The sequence below is a fragment of the Lagenorhynchus albirostris genome, chromosome 2, assembly GCF_949774975.1.
Source record: "Lagenorhynchus albirostris chromosome 2, mLagAlb1.1, whole genome shotgun sequence".
Classification (NCBI taxonomy): Eukaryota; Metazoa; Chordata; class Mammalia; order Artiodactyla; family Delphinidae; genus Lagenorhynchus; species Lagenorhynchus albirostris.
The window spans coordinates 121,757,863-121,778,794 of NC_083096.1; the positions used below are offsets into that span (position 1 = coordinate 121,757,863).

At 38.9% G+C, this 20,932-nt stretch overlaps 1 protein-coding gene across 1 annotated transcript in view; it reads right to left on the reverse strand.

Moving 5' to 3' along the window:
- Positions 1-20,932, reverse strand: part of TNNI3K (TNNI3 interacting kinase) — a 287,754-nt gene that overhangs the window by 95,214 nt on the left and 171,608 nt on the right. The window contains exons 18-20 of the mRNA XM_060142530.1: positions 6,772-6,824; positions 6,402-6,454; positions 2,444-2,576 (exon numbers count right to left, since the gene is read on the reverse strand). Of these exons, the coding sequence (XP_059998513.1) occupies positions 2,444-2,576; positions 6,402-6,454; positions 6,772-6,824 (239 nt within the window). The remainder of the gene's footprint in view (positions 1-2,443; positions 2,577-6,401; positions 6,455-6,771; positions 6,825-20,932) is intronic.

The following is a 20,932-nucleotide window of genomic DNA, read 5'->3' on the forward strand; positions in this document are numbered from 1 at the left end:
CACATAGCAGATGAAAGATTTTACGTAGAATCTAAGAACTCATTAGTATATAAGATAATTTGAACAAATACTTCACCAAAGAAAGAGATATGAGCAGCAGATAAACGCACAAAAAGATTATCAACATTATTAGTTATTAGAGAAATATAAAACAATACCACAATTATTTACCATTATATACCTACTCAAATGGTGAATATTTTATTTTAAATAGACAATAAAAAAGTGCTGGCAAGGATGTGGATCAACTGAAATCCTCATACACTGCTGGTGGGAAGTCATAGTGGTACAAATACCTTGGAAAAAATCTTACCATAAGATCTAGTAATTACCTCTTATGTATTTATCCAAGAATAATGAAAACATCCACACAAAAACCTGAATGGTTTTGGCAATTATATTCATAATTGCCCTAAAGTGAGAATAACTCAAATGATCATCAACTTGGAGTGGATGAATAAATTGAGGTACATCAACACAATGGAATATTACACAGGAATGAAAAAGAATAAATTACCAATAAATGTACTAACATGTCTCCATTTATATGACATTCTGGAAAAGGCAAACCTGTAGGGACATAAATCAGATCAGTGGTTGCTCGGGGCTGGAGGTGGGAAAAGTGAATTGATTCCAAAGATGCATGGGGGCTTTTTGGAGTGACAGAAATGTTCTATATTATGATTGTAGCTGTGATTATACTGTATATATTTGTTAAATATATATTTGTTAAAACTCATTGAAATGTTAGTCTAAAATGGTAAATTTTGCTACATAAGTGATACTACAACTTATACTATATAAGTTAAACCTGATTTTTTTAAAATGACAATTGCAATAGTTTAAATGATGAAGATGTTGGCTTGAGCTAGGATGGTGGTAGATGACGGTAAGTAGTAGGTAGATCCAAGATGTCCTTAGGATGTAAAATCCACAGGAACGGATTAGATGTGAATGGATTGACACAGGAGGTGAGAGGAAGAGAGACATATCTCTCTCTTGTGAAAATACTACAATGTGTCTAGAATTATAGTGGATTTTTAACATATACTCATAAGCCTTACCAGAAAGCAAATTCTAAGAGGTAGAGAGATAGCAGCATATCAGAGCAAGACATTACAAATAGCAATTTTGGTCCAGTTTTAAATAGAGTCTTCTCATCCACCCTATAATAAGGGCCAGATCTCATCATTTAAAACCATAAAAGCATATAGAGAAAGATTAGGACGATTAAATAAAGAGCATATAATTTGTGAAAAGTACTTTGTTAGACACTATGCAGAGTGTAATTAAAGACCATATGGTTATTAGGGGGAAAATGCCTTGAATAGACAATATGAGTTATGGCTTTTGCTCTGCACACGAGTACTAATAAATATTGTGATCCTGGTTAAGACTTTGAACTCGTGAGCATCCACATTTGTAAGATATGTCTTTCCCTAACATCCCTTTTGACTTGATCCATCTGATATATTGTGATAGGGTGGCCACTTAAGAAACTTACAATTCATTTAAAATTTATTTATGATTTAATTTGAAAACAACTTTTCAAGCATGGTAAGTTCTGGGGATGCAAAGTCAAGGAGTTTTTAGACTCACAGTGGATACAAGTAAGTAAACAGTGCGACAGTGCTGTTCTATCTACAAGAGCAACCCAAATAAAATGGAGAGAGAGATGCAAATAAAACTTACCTCAAATATTTGTACATTTTTTCCTGTGATTAGATTCCCTACCTCTACCTTCTACATGTACACAGAGTATCATGTATATTATCAACAACAAAATTATAGGCTCACTCACAAAGTTCCATTTTTAGAATGCATCTATATATGTAATACAAAATTAGAAAAACCAATTCTCTTTTGTATAATGTGAGACAAGCAGAAAGCAGTCCTGATAGGTTATTTTTATGTGTTGCTACTTTCAGTTCACTCTTATATGCACATCAGAAAGGCACTTCTAAATCTAATCTCAAAAAGTAAATATTGCATTGTTCACATTATTTGTACCCACATTCCACATGGCCATTATCATTTGCTTGTTTTATTAACAACAGATACATCAAAGCCCTAAACTTTAATAATAAAATATGCCTACACTTCTGTGTGTCTGTATCTAAAACCACATAGTTATAGGCCATTAAGTTTTCTGGATTGGGCCACACCTTTAAACAATTTGAGACCGTTTCCTTACCTCTCACCTTGCCAATCCACCAAGAATAGTCATTTTGGGGAAAAAAATGTTTCTTGAATTTGTGAAAATGCACAGAACTCTGGAAATCAGAGAAACTTTTTTTTTTTTTTGCCTCACCCCGCGTCTTGCAGGATCTTAGTTCCCCGACTAGGGATTGAACCCACACCCTTGGCAGTGAAAGCACAAACTCCTAACCACTGGACCTCCAGGGAATTCCCTCAGAGAAACTTTAATTGAGGCATGGCTTACCTGGCTTGAGATGAGCAAACGGAATTTCGCCGGTGAGAAGTTCCCACAGACAGAGAGCATAGCTGAAGACGTCAGCTTTGATGGTGTAGCGTGTACACTGTGTGAACACCTCAGGAGCCATCCAGCGGAGGTTCTGTGGGTCAAGAAACATCCACAAGTCATTTACCAAGTGCTTAGTTCTTCTACTGTAGAATAGTGTTCTTCTTAGTGAGGATTTGTTAAGTGTTCTCTCGAAGTTCTCAAAAATATAAACTTAAAATAACATCGATACTGCCCTCAGTGTGCGCAATAAACTGGCCCGTTCATACAAAAACAGTGTGTTTACTGCTGCTGTTTAGTTTTTTAAAGGGCATTTTCTTTTTATCATTGGAAGATCATGAAATCCATAATTCTTTCCAAAATATTGTAACAATATTAATCACCAAGTAACACTGCCTCTTATGAAATGATGATCACAGCAGCAGCAATTTTTTGTGTAACTCTGAGCATCTTTCCCCTGGAAGCCTTACAAGCTTCTGAATAGCCATCCATGGGTTCATCCAAGAACTCTATGCCTCCCTGGGGGTGAGTCACGCACTGTGGGAGGAAGCTTCCCTCCTTTAGAGCTTCAGGTTGTAGTTTAGGAAGTCACTAAATTAGACCCATAAATAGTGCCCTGATGACTGAGGAGAGAAACGGCCTGAGGGTAGTGCCCAGAATATTCATGTGAAGCAGATTTCTCACTGGCAGGATCAGGTCTGCCACATCTCCTTTGTTTGCCCAGCAGTGTTATTTCTGAATGCTGTTTGCGCCATATTCCAGAAAGCAAGCCCATAAAACGTTACTAGTTTCCCTGTACAAAGGTCTACCCTCATGTTTTCACGGCATCATTTACACCCTTTTTACTTGCAGTTATGTATTTTTAATTTTTAAATATAAGTTTCCGTTCTGGGATGCATAAATTTGGTTTATTTGTGGTTTAGGAAAAAGAGGACTAGATTTTGAGTTAGGAGATGCAAATTCTAGTTCTGGCTCTACTGCAGACTATTTGGACAGTTCTGGGAAAGTCTCCTATGCTTCCTGGACCTCAGATTCCTCAAGGGCAAGACTGAGGAGGCAGCCCCTTCCAGCTCTAAAACCCCATGGCTTCATAGCTGTATCAATGGATTTTGCCAAATACCTGCTTTCTTTGTATTTCCCCTGAAAGAAACCAGTATTCTTTTATTACTCCTAGTGAAATTCTGTGTGTAGTGTTGCCTGCTGATAATCCTTTTGAAGTGTCTACATTATTTTGAAGTCATGCATAATTGCACCTTTCCAAGAATATCTTCATTTCGATTATGGTGCTTATATGCAATTCTTCCACACGAGCTTTCACATTCCAAATAGCCTCCATTTATATAGCATATTATGTGTTGTGTCACAACATTGCATAAGGGGGAGTAGGCATACAGTATGACCATTTTTTTCACGGGGGCGGGTAATAGAGTAATTAGCAAACTTACATAAGGCCACATAACTAGTAAGAAGAAAATAACCTTCAAAATAAATCTAGAGTAGTGCTGTGCTTAAAGACTCCACTGCTAGGATAAAAGAATATTACTTGCTATTGGTGAAATTCAATTCAATTCCATTTGACAAAAGGTTATTTAGTCAGAGAGTCTCAACTGGCTGCATTTTAGAATCACCTAGGGGAACTTTTAAAAGATACACGTACCCAAGATCAACCTCAGGCCAGCGAGATCAGAATTGCTGGGGGTTGGATTCAGGTAAGGATGCTTTTACAAAGTTTCCAAAGTGATTTCAATGTGCAGCTATGGTTGAGATCCACTGAGTTAGCTATCTCTATGTCAAAGGTACTAGATGAGATCTGTTTGTCCTGTCAATAAAGGACTCACTCTTCCCACCTCTCATCTCCTACCATTCTCCTCCTTGCTTACTCCACTCCAGTCACTCTGGCCTTGAACACACAAAGGACTCTCCTGCCTCAGGGCCTCTGATATTACTGTTCCCCCTTCTACACTGCTCTTCTCCTCTCATGGATAACTCCACCATAGGTCTCTTATCAAACGTTATCTTTCTCTTTCTCTCATCTAAATGGCTCCCCCTTTCACTCTCCATTCATATACTCTGCTTTGTTTTTTCTTCATAACACATCACCGTCTGGTATATATTTTGTTAATTTGTTCAACGTTTATCTTCTTCTATTAGAATATTAGCTCCATAAACACAAGAACTTTGTTCACTGCAATATCCCCAGTTCCTTAGAATGTCTGGCATCTAGTAGGTATTCCATAAATACTTGTTGAATGAATGAGTGAAATTTAATTGGGGAAACCAGCATGCTTAATCCTACTTACAATACAACATGGTCCATGATGTTGTTCCTGCCCTTCCTCTCTTAACTCATCTCTCATTTTGTCTTCCTCACACAGAGCATGCCAACAATGCCAAGCTATTTGAAGTCCCCCAGGAGGTCTGGTGTTTCTCATCCCCTGTGCCTTTGTTCATGCTGTTGTTCACTCTGTCTGAATTTATTTATCCCTATTCATTCCACCTGAGCTCCCATGATGCTTTGTCACATCTCTGTCACTGAACGTCCCCACTGCTTTCAATCTTATCTGTTTATTACTATGTTTTTTCCGACAGAAAATGAGTTACTTGAGATCAAGGACTAAGCTTTTATTTGCATTTTGTATTCCTGGCCCTTTGCACGATGCCTGACACACTGTAGGTCCTTGATAAATGTTTGTTGAGTGAGTCAGAGTACTACCTAGTAGTGCAAACAAAGTGCTACAAAAGCACAGAGAGAAAAGTGTGTGGGGAGGAGAAGGGGGGGGAGGAAGTTTATGGGAGGGAAGTTACTTAAAATGGATACAATTTCCTGGGCCATGCAAGATGAGTAGACGTCCTCCAGGTGGGGTACAGTGAAGGGCTTCACGGGCAGAGAATATGATGCTGGCAGAGTCACAGGGCTGTGAAAGTGAATGAAATGTTTGGGGAATAGCCAGATGGCTTGTATGCCGGGGTCATAAGGGACTTGAGAGAAGTTTAGTGGGAGAGGAGGTCGCAGAGGAGCCTTGGGGTCACATCTGGTGGGGGGGTATAACATTTTAAGCATCATTGATGGTTTATAGGAAGAAGTGAATTGTCAGAACACAACACTTGGCTGATGTTGCAAAGAATGAACTGGAAGAGAGGACTGTAGTTAGAAGCCTAGAGCAATGGTCCAGAAAAAAGATGGAGAGGACCCAAACTGAGGCAGTGGTAAATGAGAGTTTGGGATGAACTTTAATAAAGAAAAGGAATAGAAACAAACAGAAAAAGTGATTGAGCAGTGTGTAAGCAGAAGCAGGAAAAGGAAGGAACAGAAAATTAGCCCTAGCTTGGGTAATTAAATAACACAGCTAGTCCAGAAAGAAAAGTGCACTTCTTTGTGCAGAAGGGATGGGAGAAGGCAGATGATGAACCTAATTGCAGACATTTTGAGTATGTGCTTTTAGCAAGCAATTATGCTTGCTTCAGATGTTGGCATTTATATTTTTCTTAAACATTAATGCTTGACTATATCACCTATTGCCTTACAATGTTAAAATGGAAAACTATGAATTGTTAGTAGATACGGGTAAACTATGGATTTTATGGTTACCTATTAAATGTTAACTCTACCACTTAATAAGGAGATCTAAACATGAATGCCAATTATCCATGCCTGCCATGTACTTTTCGATTATATTTGAAACAAATTCTGTTATTTTTTCTGTAACATTTTCCAAATATATATCTAATCTATTTCTCTAACAGAGCCTTGAAATAGTTCTTTTGGCGGCTTACTGAAAATAGAAACATAAAACATTATCCCGCCCTTGGGAGAATGACATTTCTTCCAGTTAAAGCTGCTTTCATCTCCCTTCTTCTCATGCTGAGTTTACACATTTCAATTGTTTCATAATTATAGGGAACACGAACAGCAACAAACCCCAGGTTGTTTTGTCATGTTGTCTTCATCCAGAGACTGCAGAAATCTTGATTCTGAGGGAAACAGAAAACAAATTAATGTCAAAGGAAATATTTTAAAACCAAGGTCAAAGATTACAGTTAAAAGTTTGAAATCCCAAGAAACCTCTATCTTATTTAAATTTTCACTTCTTTTCTTTTAGCTGAGAATATGAAAGAGGAAAAACCGAAATAAATGATATACTTTTAAAATTCATTGAAATATGAATGACTTAGAGAAGTATAGCTGTCAGTGTAAAATCCATTTTCAGATTCATCACATAATATCAGCACCAATGAGTAATGGAGAAAGAAACGGATGCCATTTTGGGCATTATTCATGGAAATCTCACCTCCAAAATCTGCCACCACAGCATGCCCATCCTCATAGAGAAGAATATTGTGACTGTAAAAAAAAAAAAAGTAGATATTGAGTATACCATTTCCTAATCTGAATGGCCTCTCAATGAAGAGGACGCTTATCATCATTTGTTTACCCCAGAGGATAAATGACTCCCAAAAGGCTAACAGACATCTCAGATTAGTGACTCTGGTTTTCTTAGTTTTGCTAATCTGAAAGGAATGTTTATAAAATGTGGTCATTTTATATCTGACTTTGAAAGTATACAAAGTATTCTACTTTAGATAAACCTTCTAAACATGTCAAAAAGACCCATTAGCTGAAGATCAGTTTTTCAGCTCTTTGAAGTTCATTTGTTAACAAAATTTGGCTACAGGCAATAGTAAAATGTACCTGTGAGCATATCAGAGTCAGAGCAAGGGAATAAGCTTGCTAGAACCCTAGGCTTATAAGGACAGTTCAAGGCAGCACCTGACATGAATAGGAAAAGGACTCTTTACAGACAATGTCTTGGTCATTATGTTCTAGCTAGAATCCCAGGACAAAGAAGTGTTTTTAAGGCCTGTGAAATGAGGCCGGCTAATCTACTTTTTAAGGTCTTGGAGAGGAAAACATATAAAGGTCTTCAAAGTCTCCTTTCCAAACCAGAATTCAAGCTAGATCAAGGCTGTCTTTTTCAAGAAGTAAATCAAGGCTGGGGCAGTCCAAAGAGAGGTCATTCCTCCCACATATTGGTGAACTGAGTTGTGGGATATCTTATGGACAAATGTATTGTGACCCAAGATTGCCTTTGAGTGTTTCTTACTGAATGCCTTTTTTTATGCTTGTTTCACATTTGGCTTCTAAATGAGTCATTTCAGCATTAGGAGATCTCCTACTGGGTTTCTTTTAGTGCACATAGGCCATACTATATTAATTTATCTGCTCTATACTTAATTGTTTTGCTTCATGATCAAAAAAGGAAAATTTTATTATTTTCTAGTCCCAAATAAGTCCAGTATGATATTGAACCATTTATATTAGTGCTTCCAGGTGCTGAGTTGAGCTTTATAAGAAAGTTAGTTTTGAACTTCTCTTGTATCATAAATGAATTTTACTTTTATGGTATACACTTAATCCTCTTTTCAACTATCAAAAATCTAGAATGTGTTCAAGATTTTTTTTGCTTGGAAGAGCTCAGTGTAGAAGTAATATAGGGTGTTGAAACAAAAACCCCAATATGTTCTCTTTAGCTGTAAATTACCAATTAATACATGCTATGAGAATGACACTATCATGATAAAGAACTCTACAGCATCAGGAACTCTCTGGAAGTTCAAAGACAGCAAGAAGAATGCATCAAAATGCTGTACCACTAGATTCCTTGAAGGATTTAGGTGACTTCCTGTACCACAATCCCTTAGCCTATCAAAGGATAATGAGTGTTACATTTCATAGATATCATTAAAACACATGCTGAACATGAATCACCAGTCAAATTAAATGATTATATGTATAGTACCCTATCCATTAATTTAATTTTGATTCAAATTAATTATCTAGAACAATGGTTATCAAAACAACTAGCAGCATATTCTCAATATAGAAAACAGATATGTAAATGGAGCTGCCTTAGTTAAACACAGGGAAAGGCTCACAGAACCCCTACTTAAGCTTCACCTTTTCCAAAAATAGCAGTCCTTGAGGCAATAGCTTAAAACTATGCATGTAGAGAAGCCCCCAAATAAGTTACATGTCTAGGAAATATTTTGTTTATTCATTTGTTTGTTTAAATTTCTCTAAAGTAAATATTTTATGTTAACAAGAATAAGGATGACAATACCAGCTAACTGGAGTTGGGGTAGTGAAATGTTTAGCAAAATTTTACTCTTCTAGCAAAAGAAACAAGTGAATTTGGTCACTGGGCTGCCCAGTGCTTCCTGGTATGAGAGAGGCAGGATGTCTCAGGATGCAGGGATTATGCTCATTGTTGTATCTCCATCATTTTTAGCATGTGCTTATTTTTGGCACACTGCTTATACTCCTTATCACATTGGAGTACTCAATAACCATTTCTTGAACAAATAAAAGAAACTTAAAATAGAAAGTCACAAGTTTGGAAGGGTAAAGATTACATTAGTTAATCAGCAAGTCTTTATTGAATATCATTCATCATTCTATAAATATTTAAAATTCATAGACTCATATGATTGGAAGATAAATTAGAACTAACCTAGTTTAACCCTCTTAGCTCCAGAGGAGGAGTACAAAGCTCAGAGAATTTAAGTGTATCAAAAGACATTATATAAGTAGCTAGTGGCAGAGAAGATATAGAATCCACTTCATCTAGGCCAGCATTTCAGATTTTAGAAAAGTGCCTGGCAAATAGTAGGTGATCAGTGAATTTTATGAATTATTCTTGTGTCATATTATGGACCTTTCCCCAAAGCATGCTATTTACTTTCTCCACATTATCAAGACACACTGTTGGTGGGAATGTATATTGGTACAGCCACTACGGAGAACAGCATGGAGGTTCCTTAAAAAATAAATCACAGCAATATCCTTTTTGACCCACCTCCTAGAGAAATGGAAATGAAAACAAAAATAAACAAATGAGACCTAATGAAACTTAAAAGATTTTGCACAGCAAAGGAAACCATAAATAAGATGAAAAGGCAACCCTCAGAATGGGAGAAAATATTTGCAAATGAAGCAACTGACAAAGCATTAATTTCCAAAATTTATAAGCAGCTCATGCAGGTCAATATCAAAAAAACAAACAACCCAATCCAAAAATGGGCAGAAGACCTAGACAGACATTTCTCCAAAGAAGATATACAGACTGCCAACAAACACATGAAAGAATGCTCAACATCATTAATCATTAGAGAAATGCAAATCAAAGCTACAATGAGATATCATCTCACACTGGTCAGAATGGCCATCATCAAAAAATCTACAAACAGTAAGTGCTGGAGAGGGTGTGGAGAAAAGGGAACACTCTTGCACTGTTGGTGGGAATGTAAATTGATACAGCTACGATGGAGAACAGTATGGAGGTTCCTTAAAAAACTACAAATAGAACTACCATACAACCCAGCAATCCCACTACTGGGCATATACCCTGAGAAAACCATAATTCAAAAAGAGTCATGTACCACAATGTTCATTGCAGCTCTATTTACAATAGCCAGGACATGGAAGCAACCTAAGTGTCCATCGACAGATGAATGGATAAAGAAGATGTGGCATATATATACAATGGAATATCACTCAGCCATAAAAAGAAACAAAATTGAGTTATTTGGAGTGAGGTGGATGGACCTAGAGTCTGCCATACAGAGTGAAGTAAGTCAGAAAGAGAAAAACAAATACCATATGCTAACACATATATATGGAATCTAAAAAAAAAAAAAGTGGTCATGAAGAACCTAGGGGCAAGATGGGAATAAAGATGCAGACCTACTAGAGAATGGACTTGAGGACATGGGGAGGGGGAAGGGTAAGCTGGGACAAAGTGAGAGAGTGGCATGGACATATATACACTACCAAATGTAAAATAGATAGTTAGTGGGAAGCAGCCACAGAGCACAGGGAGATCAGCTTGGTGCTTTGTGACCACCTAGAGGGGTGGGATAGGGAGGGTGAGAGAGAGACACAAGAGGGAGGGGATATGGGGATATATGTATATGTACAACTGATTCACTTTGTTATAAAGCAGAAACTAACACACCATTTTAAAGCAATTATACTTTAATAAAGATGTTTAAACAAAAACCTAAAAACTAAAAATAGAGCTACCATATGATCCAGCAATCCCACTCCTGGGCATATATCTGGAAGAAACCATAATTTGAAAAGAAACATGCATCCCAATGTTCATTGCAGCACTATTTACAATAGCCAGGACATGGAAGCAACATAAATGTCCATCAACAAAGGAACGGATAAAGAAGATGTGCTACATATATACAGTGGAATATTACTCAGCTATAAATAGGAACAAAATAACGCCATTTGCAACACCATGGATGGAACAACAGATTGTCATACTGCGTGAAATAAGTCAGACAAAGAAAGACAAATATCATACGGTATCGCTTATATGTGGAATCTAAGAAAAAAGGTACAAATGAACTTATCTACAAAATAGAAATAGAGTTACAAATGTAGAAAAAAAACATATTTACCTGGGCATAAGAGGTGGGGAGGGACAAATTGGGAGATTGGGATTGACATATACACACTACTACATATAAAGAAGATAACTAATAAGGACCTACTGTGTAGCACATGGAACTCTACTCAATACTCTCTAATGGCCTATATGGGAAAAGAATCTAAAGAAGAGTGGATATATGCATATGTATAACTGATTCACATTGCTGTATGCCTGAAATTAACACAACATTGTAAATTAACTCTACGTTAATAAAGTTTTTTTGAAAAGTGTCAAGTTTGTAGGATATTCCCTACAGAGGTTTTTCATATATCTACGGTTTAAGTCAAAACCTTAGATAACTAACTGAATTTTAGGATAACACAAACTCAATAGCAATGTTAATTACCCTTGCTAACTTGACTTTGCCTTAGAAACTCAGCCTTTTTAACACCACTTCTTTGATGACCTGAACCTTGAGAGAAGAATAACAATAAAACATACAAAGAAGGATAACTCAAGGTCTTTTTTTTTTTTTAGCTTTTCTTCTTATTTCTCCAGTGGCTTTCAAATAACAACGGTTGCTTTTGCTTGGGTTTCCCAGCAAGGAGAGATCAAGATAAAAGCATATAAATATATGCTAACATTGGACTGATTTAGCAATCATAAAGCAATGTGATGATGGAGGCAGCAACTAAAGCAAATCATCCAGAAGCCAAGGAATGCCACAGCTTCTGGAAGCTGGAAGAAGCAAGAAACTGATTCGCCTCTAGAGCCTGTAGAAAGCACTGTCTCTGATGATTCCTTGAGTTTAGCCCAGGAAAACTAATTTTGATCCTCTGACTTCCACAAATGTAAAAGAATAACTATATGTTGTTTTTAAAAAAGGACACTATGAGAGATGCAAAGTGATGAACATTATAGATTCCATCCTCAAAGACCTTAAATTCAGCTCACGAAAGCTTAGATGAGTGTGGGTAACATAAGAATTCAAAGAAAACAGTGGAGTTATAAAAGAAATTAGCTTTGGGCTTCCCTGGTGGCGCAGTGGTTGAGAATCCGCCTGCCAATGCAGGGGACACAGGTTCATGCTCCAGTCCGGGAAAATCGCACATGCTGCAGCTGGGCCCGTGAGCCATGGCCGCTGAGCCTGTGCGTCCGGAGCCTGTGCTCCGCAACGGGAGAGGCCACAACAGTGAGAGGCCCGCGTACCACAAAAAAAAAAAAAAAAAAAAAAAGGAAATTAGCTTTGAAGTGGGCCTCAAGGAACAGTCTACAAATATCGGCTGAGAGCTGATCATGCGCCAGGAAATTTCCTATACACTGGGATATAGTGGTGACCAAGACAGGCAAAGAGCTTATGAGCTTACAATGCAGTGAGGAGGAAATGAGGCTGAGACAAAGGGGGAAAGAAGTGTAGGTCAGGGAAAATCTTGGTAAAGGCCAAGAGTTGGGAATGTGTGTAGTCTGTAAGAGGAGTAAAAGAAGGATGTACTTACTAAATTGGAGACTACATGCTGGAGTGTCATGGGGGGAAACTGAGCAGAGGTGGTGTTGGATTACAAGGGAATTTGAAAGCCAGGGAGGGAATTCCAGGCTTGACACAAAAAGCTAGTAGGTTTTTATACATAGGGTGCAATGCTCTAAAAGCAAGGGACTAGTGTTCAAAAATAATTTGAGGTACTGAAAGACAAAAGTAATAAGGTAAAGTGGAGAACAAAACAAAACAAAAAAAATAGGATGAATCCATCAAAATATTTGAAAGAAGTGTTTAGATCTTGGGACAGCTTAGATATAGAGAAAAAAAGGGAACAAAAAACTTAGGATCGGGCTTCCCTGGTGGTGCAGTGGTTGGGAGTCCGCCTGCCAATGCAGGGGACACGGGTTCGTGCCCCGGTCCAGGAGGATCCCACATGCCGCGGAGCGGCTGGGCCTGTGAGCCATGGCCGCTGAGCCTGCGCGTCCGGATCCTGTGCTCCACAATGGGAGAGGCCACAACAGTGAGAGGCCCGCGTACCGCAAAAAAAAAAAAAACTTAGGATCATCTTCAACTTTTCCAGTTTGGAATACTTAAGCAGAAAGCAATAACATATCCAAATTGAAATGGATGTCTTACTAAAAATCCTGTGAATTTTTTATGAAAAGTATAGTGGCTGACTTGGGAGGCTAAGGAACTTGACTAAAGTCATTTTTGTGCTTGGCAAGATTGGACTCACCAGATAAATAGCTATTATTTTTACTGAACTGAAATAACATTCAAAGTGAACTCTTTTGTCCCTAACAAACAATAGCAAATTAAACAAAACAAAGATGTAGTGACAATTTAGGAACATAAGGACAATGTGAGTTCATAGCAGCAAATGGGGCCAAATGTCAAAAAGGATGCTGTGAAAATGTCATTGCAGAATGAGAGCACTTTGGGAAGTGTTGGAATAAAATGAAATGTTCTCTTCACCTCAAGATAGTCTTTTGGATCTGTCCATTTCTTCTTTAAATGCTCAGTAACAAAGAAAACTAATTTTTAGAACTACCTCTAAGATTCACCCATTAATTTTTTAGTTTAGTGCTAAGCCATACTTCCTATCTAGAGTGAAGCAAATGGAGGGGGACAAGTAAGGATGAAGTTGATGGAATCTGTGCTAATTAGTGACAGCACAAATGCCTCCTGATGGGTGTCATATCAGAGTCAGAGAGGTAATCTGACAGGTCACTGGCATTGGAGCGGAGGGTTCCTAGGGAAAGGGCTGACCTGGGAGCTGGGATAATAGAAGTGGTGTGATAATTATTAGTGATGAGCTCAAGGGTTATTACTGAGATATGTCGTGAACTGCAAGTTTTGAGAAGGGTGAGAATAGTGAAAGTTGTGGGAGTCATGTGACAGTAACAGAAAGGGTGGTAGTAAAGAGAGAAGGGATTAAATATTGCGTGAGAGCCTCCTGTGGGCACACGCCAGTGCTTTCAAGATTTTTACGTTCCTCCTGGAGCCACTTTGTGGTTGGTATTAGCATACTTCTTCTACAGATGGATAATGGAGGCTCAGAGCGGTTATGTAAGATGGCCAGTATCATAGCTGGTAAGAGGTGAATCCAGCAGTCAAATTTCAGTCTCCAAAGTCTGCCCTTTTTAGGAGAAGCTGAGCCTTGCATCGTCTGGATGGGCCCTGAGAAGCCCAAACTGCTAAGGCTGGATTTCTGGACAGATATTCCAGAAATTTTGCTTGGGTGAAGAATGGTCTACCAACTAGTGTCTAAAATACCTGTGTTCGGCATATGACTGTAAGGTCATAAGACTGAAGTAACAAGCTACATGGAAAGTAAGCTAGTACACCTCTGTACCACCAAGACACAGCAGGCAAAGACTAACCTTCCTCCCTCCCAGAGTATGATTAATGTGTCATACACAGGAATGAAGCACAGTCACTGTGAACGGGTACTTGCAATCCGACCTGGGAAATAAGCCAGGCATATGAGGAGTGTCAGTGGCTTGGAAGCTATTATCAGGATCAAAAGAGAGAAATAAAAGAAAGGCGATGGGAATTCTGAGACTTCCTCTCCCCCAGAAGACCATTTGGGAGGTTCATTTTTATTTCTTTGCTTTTGTGGAAGGTTCTGGGGAGTGGGAGTCTGCTGTTATATCTGATGCTTTACAGAGCACCTTCACGCACATGGTCACATTTGGTGGAAACAGTTGAGTCAGACCCTTTTAATTTGAATTTGATAAAGAAACCTGTCAGTAACTGCTGGCACTAGCACCTTAGCCCCAATCCTACCACCTGGGAAAGGAATCCAGGGGAGGTAAGGGGCAGGAGATCAGATAGACTACCCCGAGAGGAAGGCAGAGAACAGCTACTATAATACACCAATCTGTACACACAACAGCGCCCACGCCCACCGGCACACGCTGCTTGCCTTCTAAACTCTCCAGACACGTGGTTAAGGGCGAAGTGTCACTGAGGAGCGCTCTCCAGATAGCAGGGAGTTTGGTAAAACCATTAAAGGAAGTTAAGCAGATAAAGGTCAACTGGTCCTTAATTCTTACAGCGATTTTTTGGCATTTCTGGATTTAACACTTGGACTTAATCTAAGTGAGTATGATTTTAAAAGCCCATGTTATTTGCTAACTTGTGATTTTGTTGTTACAAGTGAGGCTTATGTTCAGAAGCAAGCTGTTTGGCTGACAAGTGTGCCGGGTCAACCTGGCAGTGTCAGCAGCTGAAACGGCTTTCTTGCTGCCCTGGGTCATCCTGTGTTGTAGGAGAAATGATAAGCTGCAATCATGGTCACCCCTGTGAGCACTGCTCAGCTTTACTCTTCCTGCTGTGAAGGTCTAGTTTTGGGCTAGAAACTGCAGTGTCTGCCTTCAAAGAGAATGCAGTCTGATTGGGAATGCAATGCAAACTAAAAGGGAGAGACATTATCATCACAAGCTAGAATTTAAAGTGGTTTTCACTGTGAAAGACCTAGAGAAGAATCCAGAGAATGTAAGAATTAATTCTGAAAAAGATCATTAACAAAGGAGAAGAAAGAGTCTTAAGAATAGGAGGGATAAGAGGTAGTATGTAGGACAAGGACCCATATTCAGGATACCTGGTTTTTGCTGTTTCTAGTCCTGTGATTAAATCATAATATTTGAACTTTTCAAGTCTTCCTTTCCTATCTTTAAAAATTGTGAGGGGAATGAAGGATATTAAAAGAGATAACACATGGAATTTTGTAAACTGTGAACTGCTAAATAGGTTTTCTAAAAAAATAAATTTATTTATTTATTTTTGGCTGCATTGGGTCCTCGCTGCACGCGGGCTTTCTCTAGTTGCGGCAAGCAGGGGCTACTCTTGGTTGCAGTGTGCAGGCTTCTCATTGCGGTGGCTTCTCTTGTGGAGCATGGGCTCTGGGAGCGTGGGCTTCAGTAGTTGTGGCGTGTGGGCTCTAGAGCACAGGCTGAGTAGTTGTGGCGCACGGGCTTAGTTGCTCCACAGCATGTGGGATCTTCCCGGACCAGGGCTCAAACCCATGTCCCCTGCACTGGCAGGCGGATTCTTAACCACTGTGCCACCACAGAAATCCCAGTATTGGTTGTTGTTAATAAACATAGGACCTAGCTTACGGAGTGTTTGTAATGACTTAAAGGCAAATGTGCTTTGTAAACCATACAGCCGTGTACATGTTGGGTATTAAGTGATGAGTCTTGAAAGTGATTTCCTGAATCAAAACCCACAGACTTAGAGAACGAACTTATGGTTACCAGGGGGGAAGGGTAGGGGGAGGGATTGTTAGGGAGCTTGGGATTGACATGTACACAATGCTGTATTTAAAACAGATAACTGATAAGGACCTACTGTATAGCATAGGGAACTCTGCTCAATATTCTGTAACAGCCTAATTGGGAAAAGAATTTGAAAACGAATAGATACATGTATATGTATAACTGAATCAATTTTTTGTACACCTGAAACTAACACAACATTGATAATCAACTGTACTTCAATATAAAATAAAAAGTTTTTTTAAAAAAAGAAACTGACTTTACTATGGAATATTTCAACTCACTTTTAGCCCTAGATCTCTTCTCCTTCCATTCTCATTGTCTAAACGTACAATACTACTGCTGCTTGATTGAATGACTGCATTTCACCTAAAAGAATCTTTGGTTCCCTGACTGCATTGATACTGCAGTATTTGGACTTGGCTCCAGGTTCGTCTTTCATCATGAAGCAAATGATTTGGGTCAATTGTTTTATGTAACAGAACTGAGTATTTATCTTTTTTGAAGTGTCTGTCCCTTACAGATCACTCCACAGTAAAGTTCTTTTAACCTCAACAATGCATGCACTTAGCAGAATACAGAATGTAACTGAGGGAAAGATTTACTTCATTCAAATAAGTGATGTGAATACAACCCATGCTCTGACCTTCACTTCTTTCTTCCACAGTAATAACAGTTCATTTTCAGAAAAAGAGCAAGCTGTTTTCAATGTGGTGTGTGTGTGTGTGTGTGTGTGTGTGTGTGTGTGTGTTTATATCTTTTAAGTGTTTTCTCCAGTTTTCTTTTAAACAAAAGTGAATGGAAGTTAAATTCTGCTGGTTCCTTGTGACAAAAGAAAATTTTCTCCAACCTCAGAACTGAATTAATTTAATGAAGTCATTATGTAAGCATCATGAGTCTTTTCATTTTAATTGCCTGTATTGAAAATTTACCTAAAGTGCTCAAATGATTCATAATCAGTTGGCTATGCACTATAGTCCAGTACTAATTGTCACTATTAATCAGACTGGCCTGTTTATGAGACGATTTTCCAATTCTGACTTTCTTCCAGAGCAAGACTGAAGTTCATGGTGGCCTTAGAAGGATCAAGGTGACTTGCAACTCTCACTCCACTGCCATTAAGAGTTTTTTTAAGCCACTTAAAAAAATCGCATAAATATTAATTCATTTTGTTCTGAATTATACAACCATGTAATTGCCTATGTCAGTGGCTACTAACGAACACTAGTTTGCATGGCTAACCTCTCAGTGTCCTTATTTGAAGAGATGACAGCCCCCAAACTGTAAATCTAGTAACAGAACAGCAATGCTTCCCAGACTTCCTATAAGCCACTGTTTTCTGTTATATGCCTGATGGTGATTAACTCACATGATTAAAGACACATGGCTATCGGCATGCCTGGAAGCATTCCAAGGGTTAAATCAGTGGAAGCAATTAGGCTTCATTTTCAATCTCATCACACTGTGAAAGTCATTAGTTTACAAACACATGTGCCTGACAAGCAATCACTCAGACCTGATGCTGAGGGGCCCTGGATCTGCCTGCTGCCACATTTTGCTGGTGGGGTGGTAGTGCTACGTGATCACTTGGGACTCTCTTCCTGCCTAAGACCCCTCTCTGGGGAGCACTGCCTTCTTGACCTCCAGCATAGGCAACCACATTATTCTCTCCTCTCCAGTCATCCTTGAGCAACTGCCACTGCCAAACTCAATGTGGCTTCTTTACCTCTGAGTATGTGACCCCCATACTCTGAACTGCTTCCAATTTGTTTCAAGTATAATCTAAGGTGTTAGCTAGACCCTTGAAATGCAGTGCAACTCACATCTACTTGCTTTGGAGCTCTGTACCCTTTCCTAAAAAATATTTCCAAATCATCTAGTTAGCGCCTTGTCGTCTACACATATTCTCATAGTCTCTTCTTTTTGGTATCTTTCTGCCTCTGACTTTTTTCTATCATCTCTGCTTCCTACTTCATTAGGTAACAACAGTTAATCAAAAACTCATTATCTTCATGAGGGGTAACTGCTGGAGGTCTTGGGTTTGAGCCCCAGATAATGGAGATAGCATATTTGGGTTCAGAGAACTTATTGATACTTACTTATTATGTTATGTTTATGTGGTAATGGGACCCTCAGCAACCACTTGAGGGTTCCACAATTTTGGCTGCATGTAGAAACCTGGTAACAATTGTATAGTAACATCAGAAATCACATACTCTGCTTCATAGCTAAATAAAGCCTCTACGTATATTCTTTTTTTTTTCTTTTTTGCGGTACGGGGGCCTCTCACTGCTGTGGCCTCTCCCGTTGCGGAGCACAGGCTCCGGACGCGCAGGCTCAGCGGCCATGGCTCACAGGCCCAGCCACGGCGTGTGGGATCTTCCCAGACCGGGGCACAAACCCGTGTCCCCTGCATCGGCAGGCGGACTCTCAACCACTGCGCCACCAGGGAAGCCCCTACGTATATTCTTGATACATCCTTTGTACCTTGGGGCTCAACATAAACTATTCCAGGATGCCTACCACGAAAAGAAAATTTTGTTGTTGTTCTTCTGCAGGAAGTGTGAAGCCTCTGAAACTCATTTTTAAGATTTTATTTCATCAGGGCACCCTCCTTGCCAAAGGCCAGAGAAGCCTAAGCCTGGATTTCTCTATTAATCTTTTGAAGGTAGTTCTTCACTAAAAATAAGAACTGTAATTTTATTTTTCCCTGCTGCCGAAAAGTGACCCTAGTTTGGCTTCATACAGACTGCCCTGGTCCTTTGGAAAAGGCATGCAGGAGAAGAAACATGTTGACAGAACGATAGCTCCCCCAAGCTCATTCAGGAATAACAATATGCTAATCTTGAACATAATCTAGGTAAGAGAGAAGGAATTAACCAATGTCTCATATCATGAACTTCTAAACACTGAAAGCCTAATTTCAGTGAACGCTCAGAAACCATGGAAACAGAAAACTCCAATAAATGCAAAGGATTGCAAAACCTTGACTTTTCTTAAAACAAACTCCAGTCTGTCAGTGGAAGTATATTTGAAGGCTTACTTCTAAAACTACTGGATTTGTCCCATTGCCAGTGGGATTGAAGAGGTGGATTATAAGATTTATGTTGTGGTTAAACCCATTTATTGAGGGTAATGTGAAAAAACTCCATACTCTTCTTCACTTACTATTTGCTCAGCACCATCAAACGCGAGTGGAGCAGTGATAATGCCTGAATAAATCTAACCACACACACACACACACACACACACACACACACACTATTGACTGTGATGTTTCTGCGAAATAGTGCCCTAGAATCAACAATCAAGTATGATTTCCATTTCTACGCTAAAGTTATTGCTTATTCTTCTTAACAGAGCGTAATCTTATGAGGAATCTTAGGTACACAAACTGCAAAATGGAACATTTTTGAATGAGAAAGGGACAATCGATATCACAGACATCAACAGCTATGCATTCATTACATATCATTTGTTTTATTTTAATTTAAAATTGAAAAAGGGAATATTGGAAAACATCACATTGACTATGTTTCCTTCACAGGATCTAACATTTTTCTAATGCACTGGGACCCTGGATGAACAGGGGGTTTTGGCTTCAGACATTTGGTTGTAAAACCTATGTTTGGGGGGGTGCAGTCGCAGGACAGTGGGGGAACTTTTCTCCCACAAAGCACATGGTCAGGATTTTGAGGAAGGATGAAAATGGCAAAGATATGTGACATCAAAGAGTTAGAAAAGTAATAATTAGCTAGCCTGATTACCAAAATAAAACCACAAAACCAAAAGCATCAAAAAAGTTTCCAGCTTTTGTTGCTCCCACTATCATCTAAATACTGCTTCCTAGTCACTTTTCCGAACACAGTGATTTTTAATAATACTAAAACCTCTAAGTTTCATATGCAAACCCCACTTTGTATGTAAACCCTGAAAGGCACTGGGCATTTATTTACATTGAGGAGAGAACATAAGTCTACCAAAACAAAACACAGAAAATAATATGAAAGCAAAAACTTGGGGGACTTAGGACAAACAAGAGATATAGCAAGCAACATTTTAGAATTTGAAAGGATATTAGAAATTATTAAATGATCTGTTTATAAAGGAAGAATTTGAAGAGCTTTGTTTTCTGTCAAGGTCACTACTGGATTTCCTGACTAATAACTGTTCATTTTCCTGCCTCACTTACTTCATTTTGCCTGATCTCTGAAGACCCAAGCCCATGTTAAATACAGAGACATAGATGCTAAGTGCACCAACTACAGACGACCCAGACTCACTTGTACCCAAAAGTGTCATAGGACTCTTCTCACCCACTTTTAAGAGAGCAGATCCAGTACCAACTTTTCAGGAATGTGCCATGGGCCTTCTAAGCATCTATTTAACACTGAGACACAAAAGGTCTGTGATAAACCCTCTATCTCTGCATGTTAAAATTAATTCCTAGACATTAATAGGGAAAAAGAAAAGGCCAGAGAGAGCATGGAATAAGAACTGAAATATATGAAATACAAGTAAAAGAAGAAAAATCTCTGAGTTTGGCGTGACAAACACCATTGATTATGTGCCAAGTTTCCTGTTAAAAGACCCCAAAGTAGGTGTACACGTGTAGCGCAGAGGAGGGCTGAGCTTAAAAATAACAGCTGAGAGGAGAGCTGGGCTTTATCAACAAATAAGGTTTCCGTATTAAACAGAGCAGCGTCGGAAGTGGGCAGCTCCATGAGAGCAGGTGAGTAGGCTCTGTCTC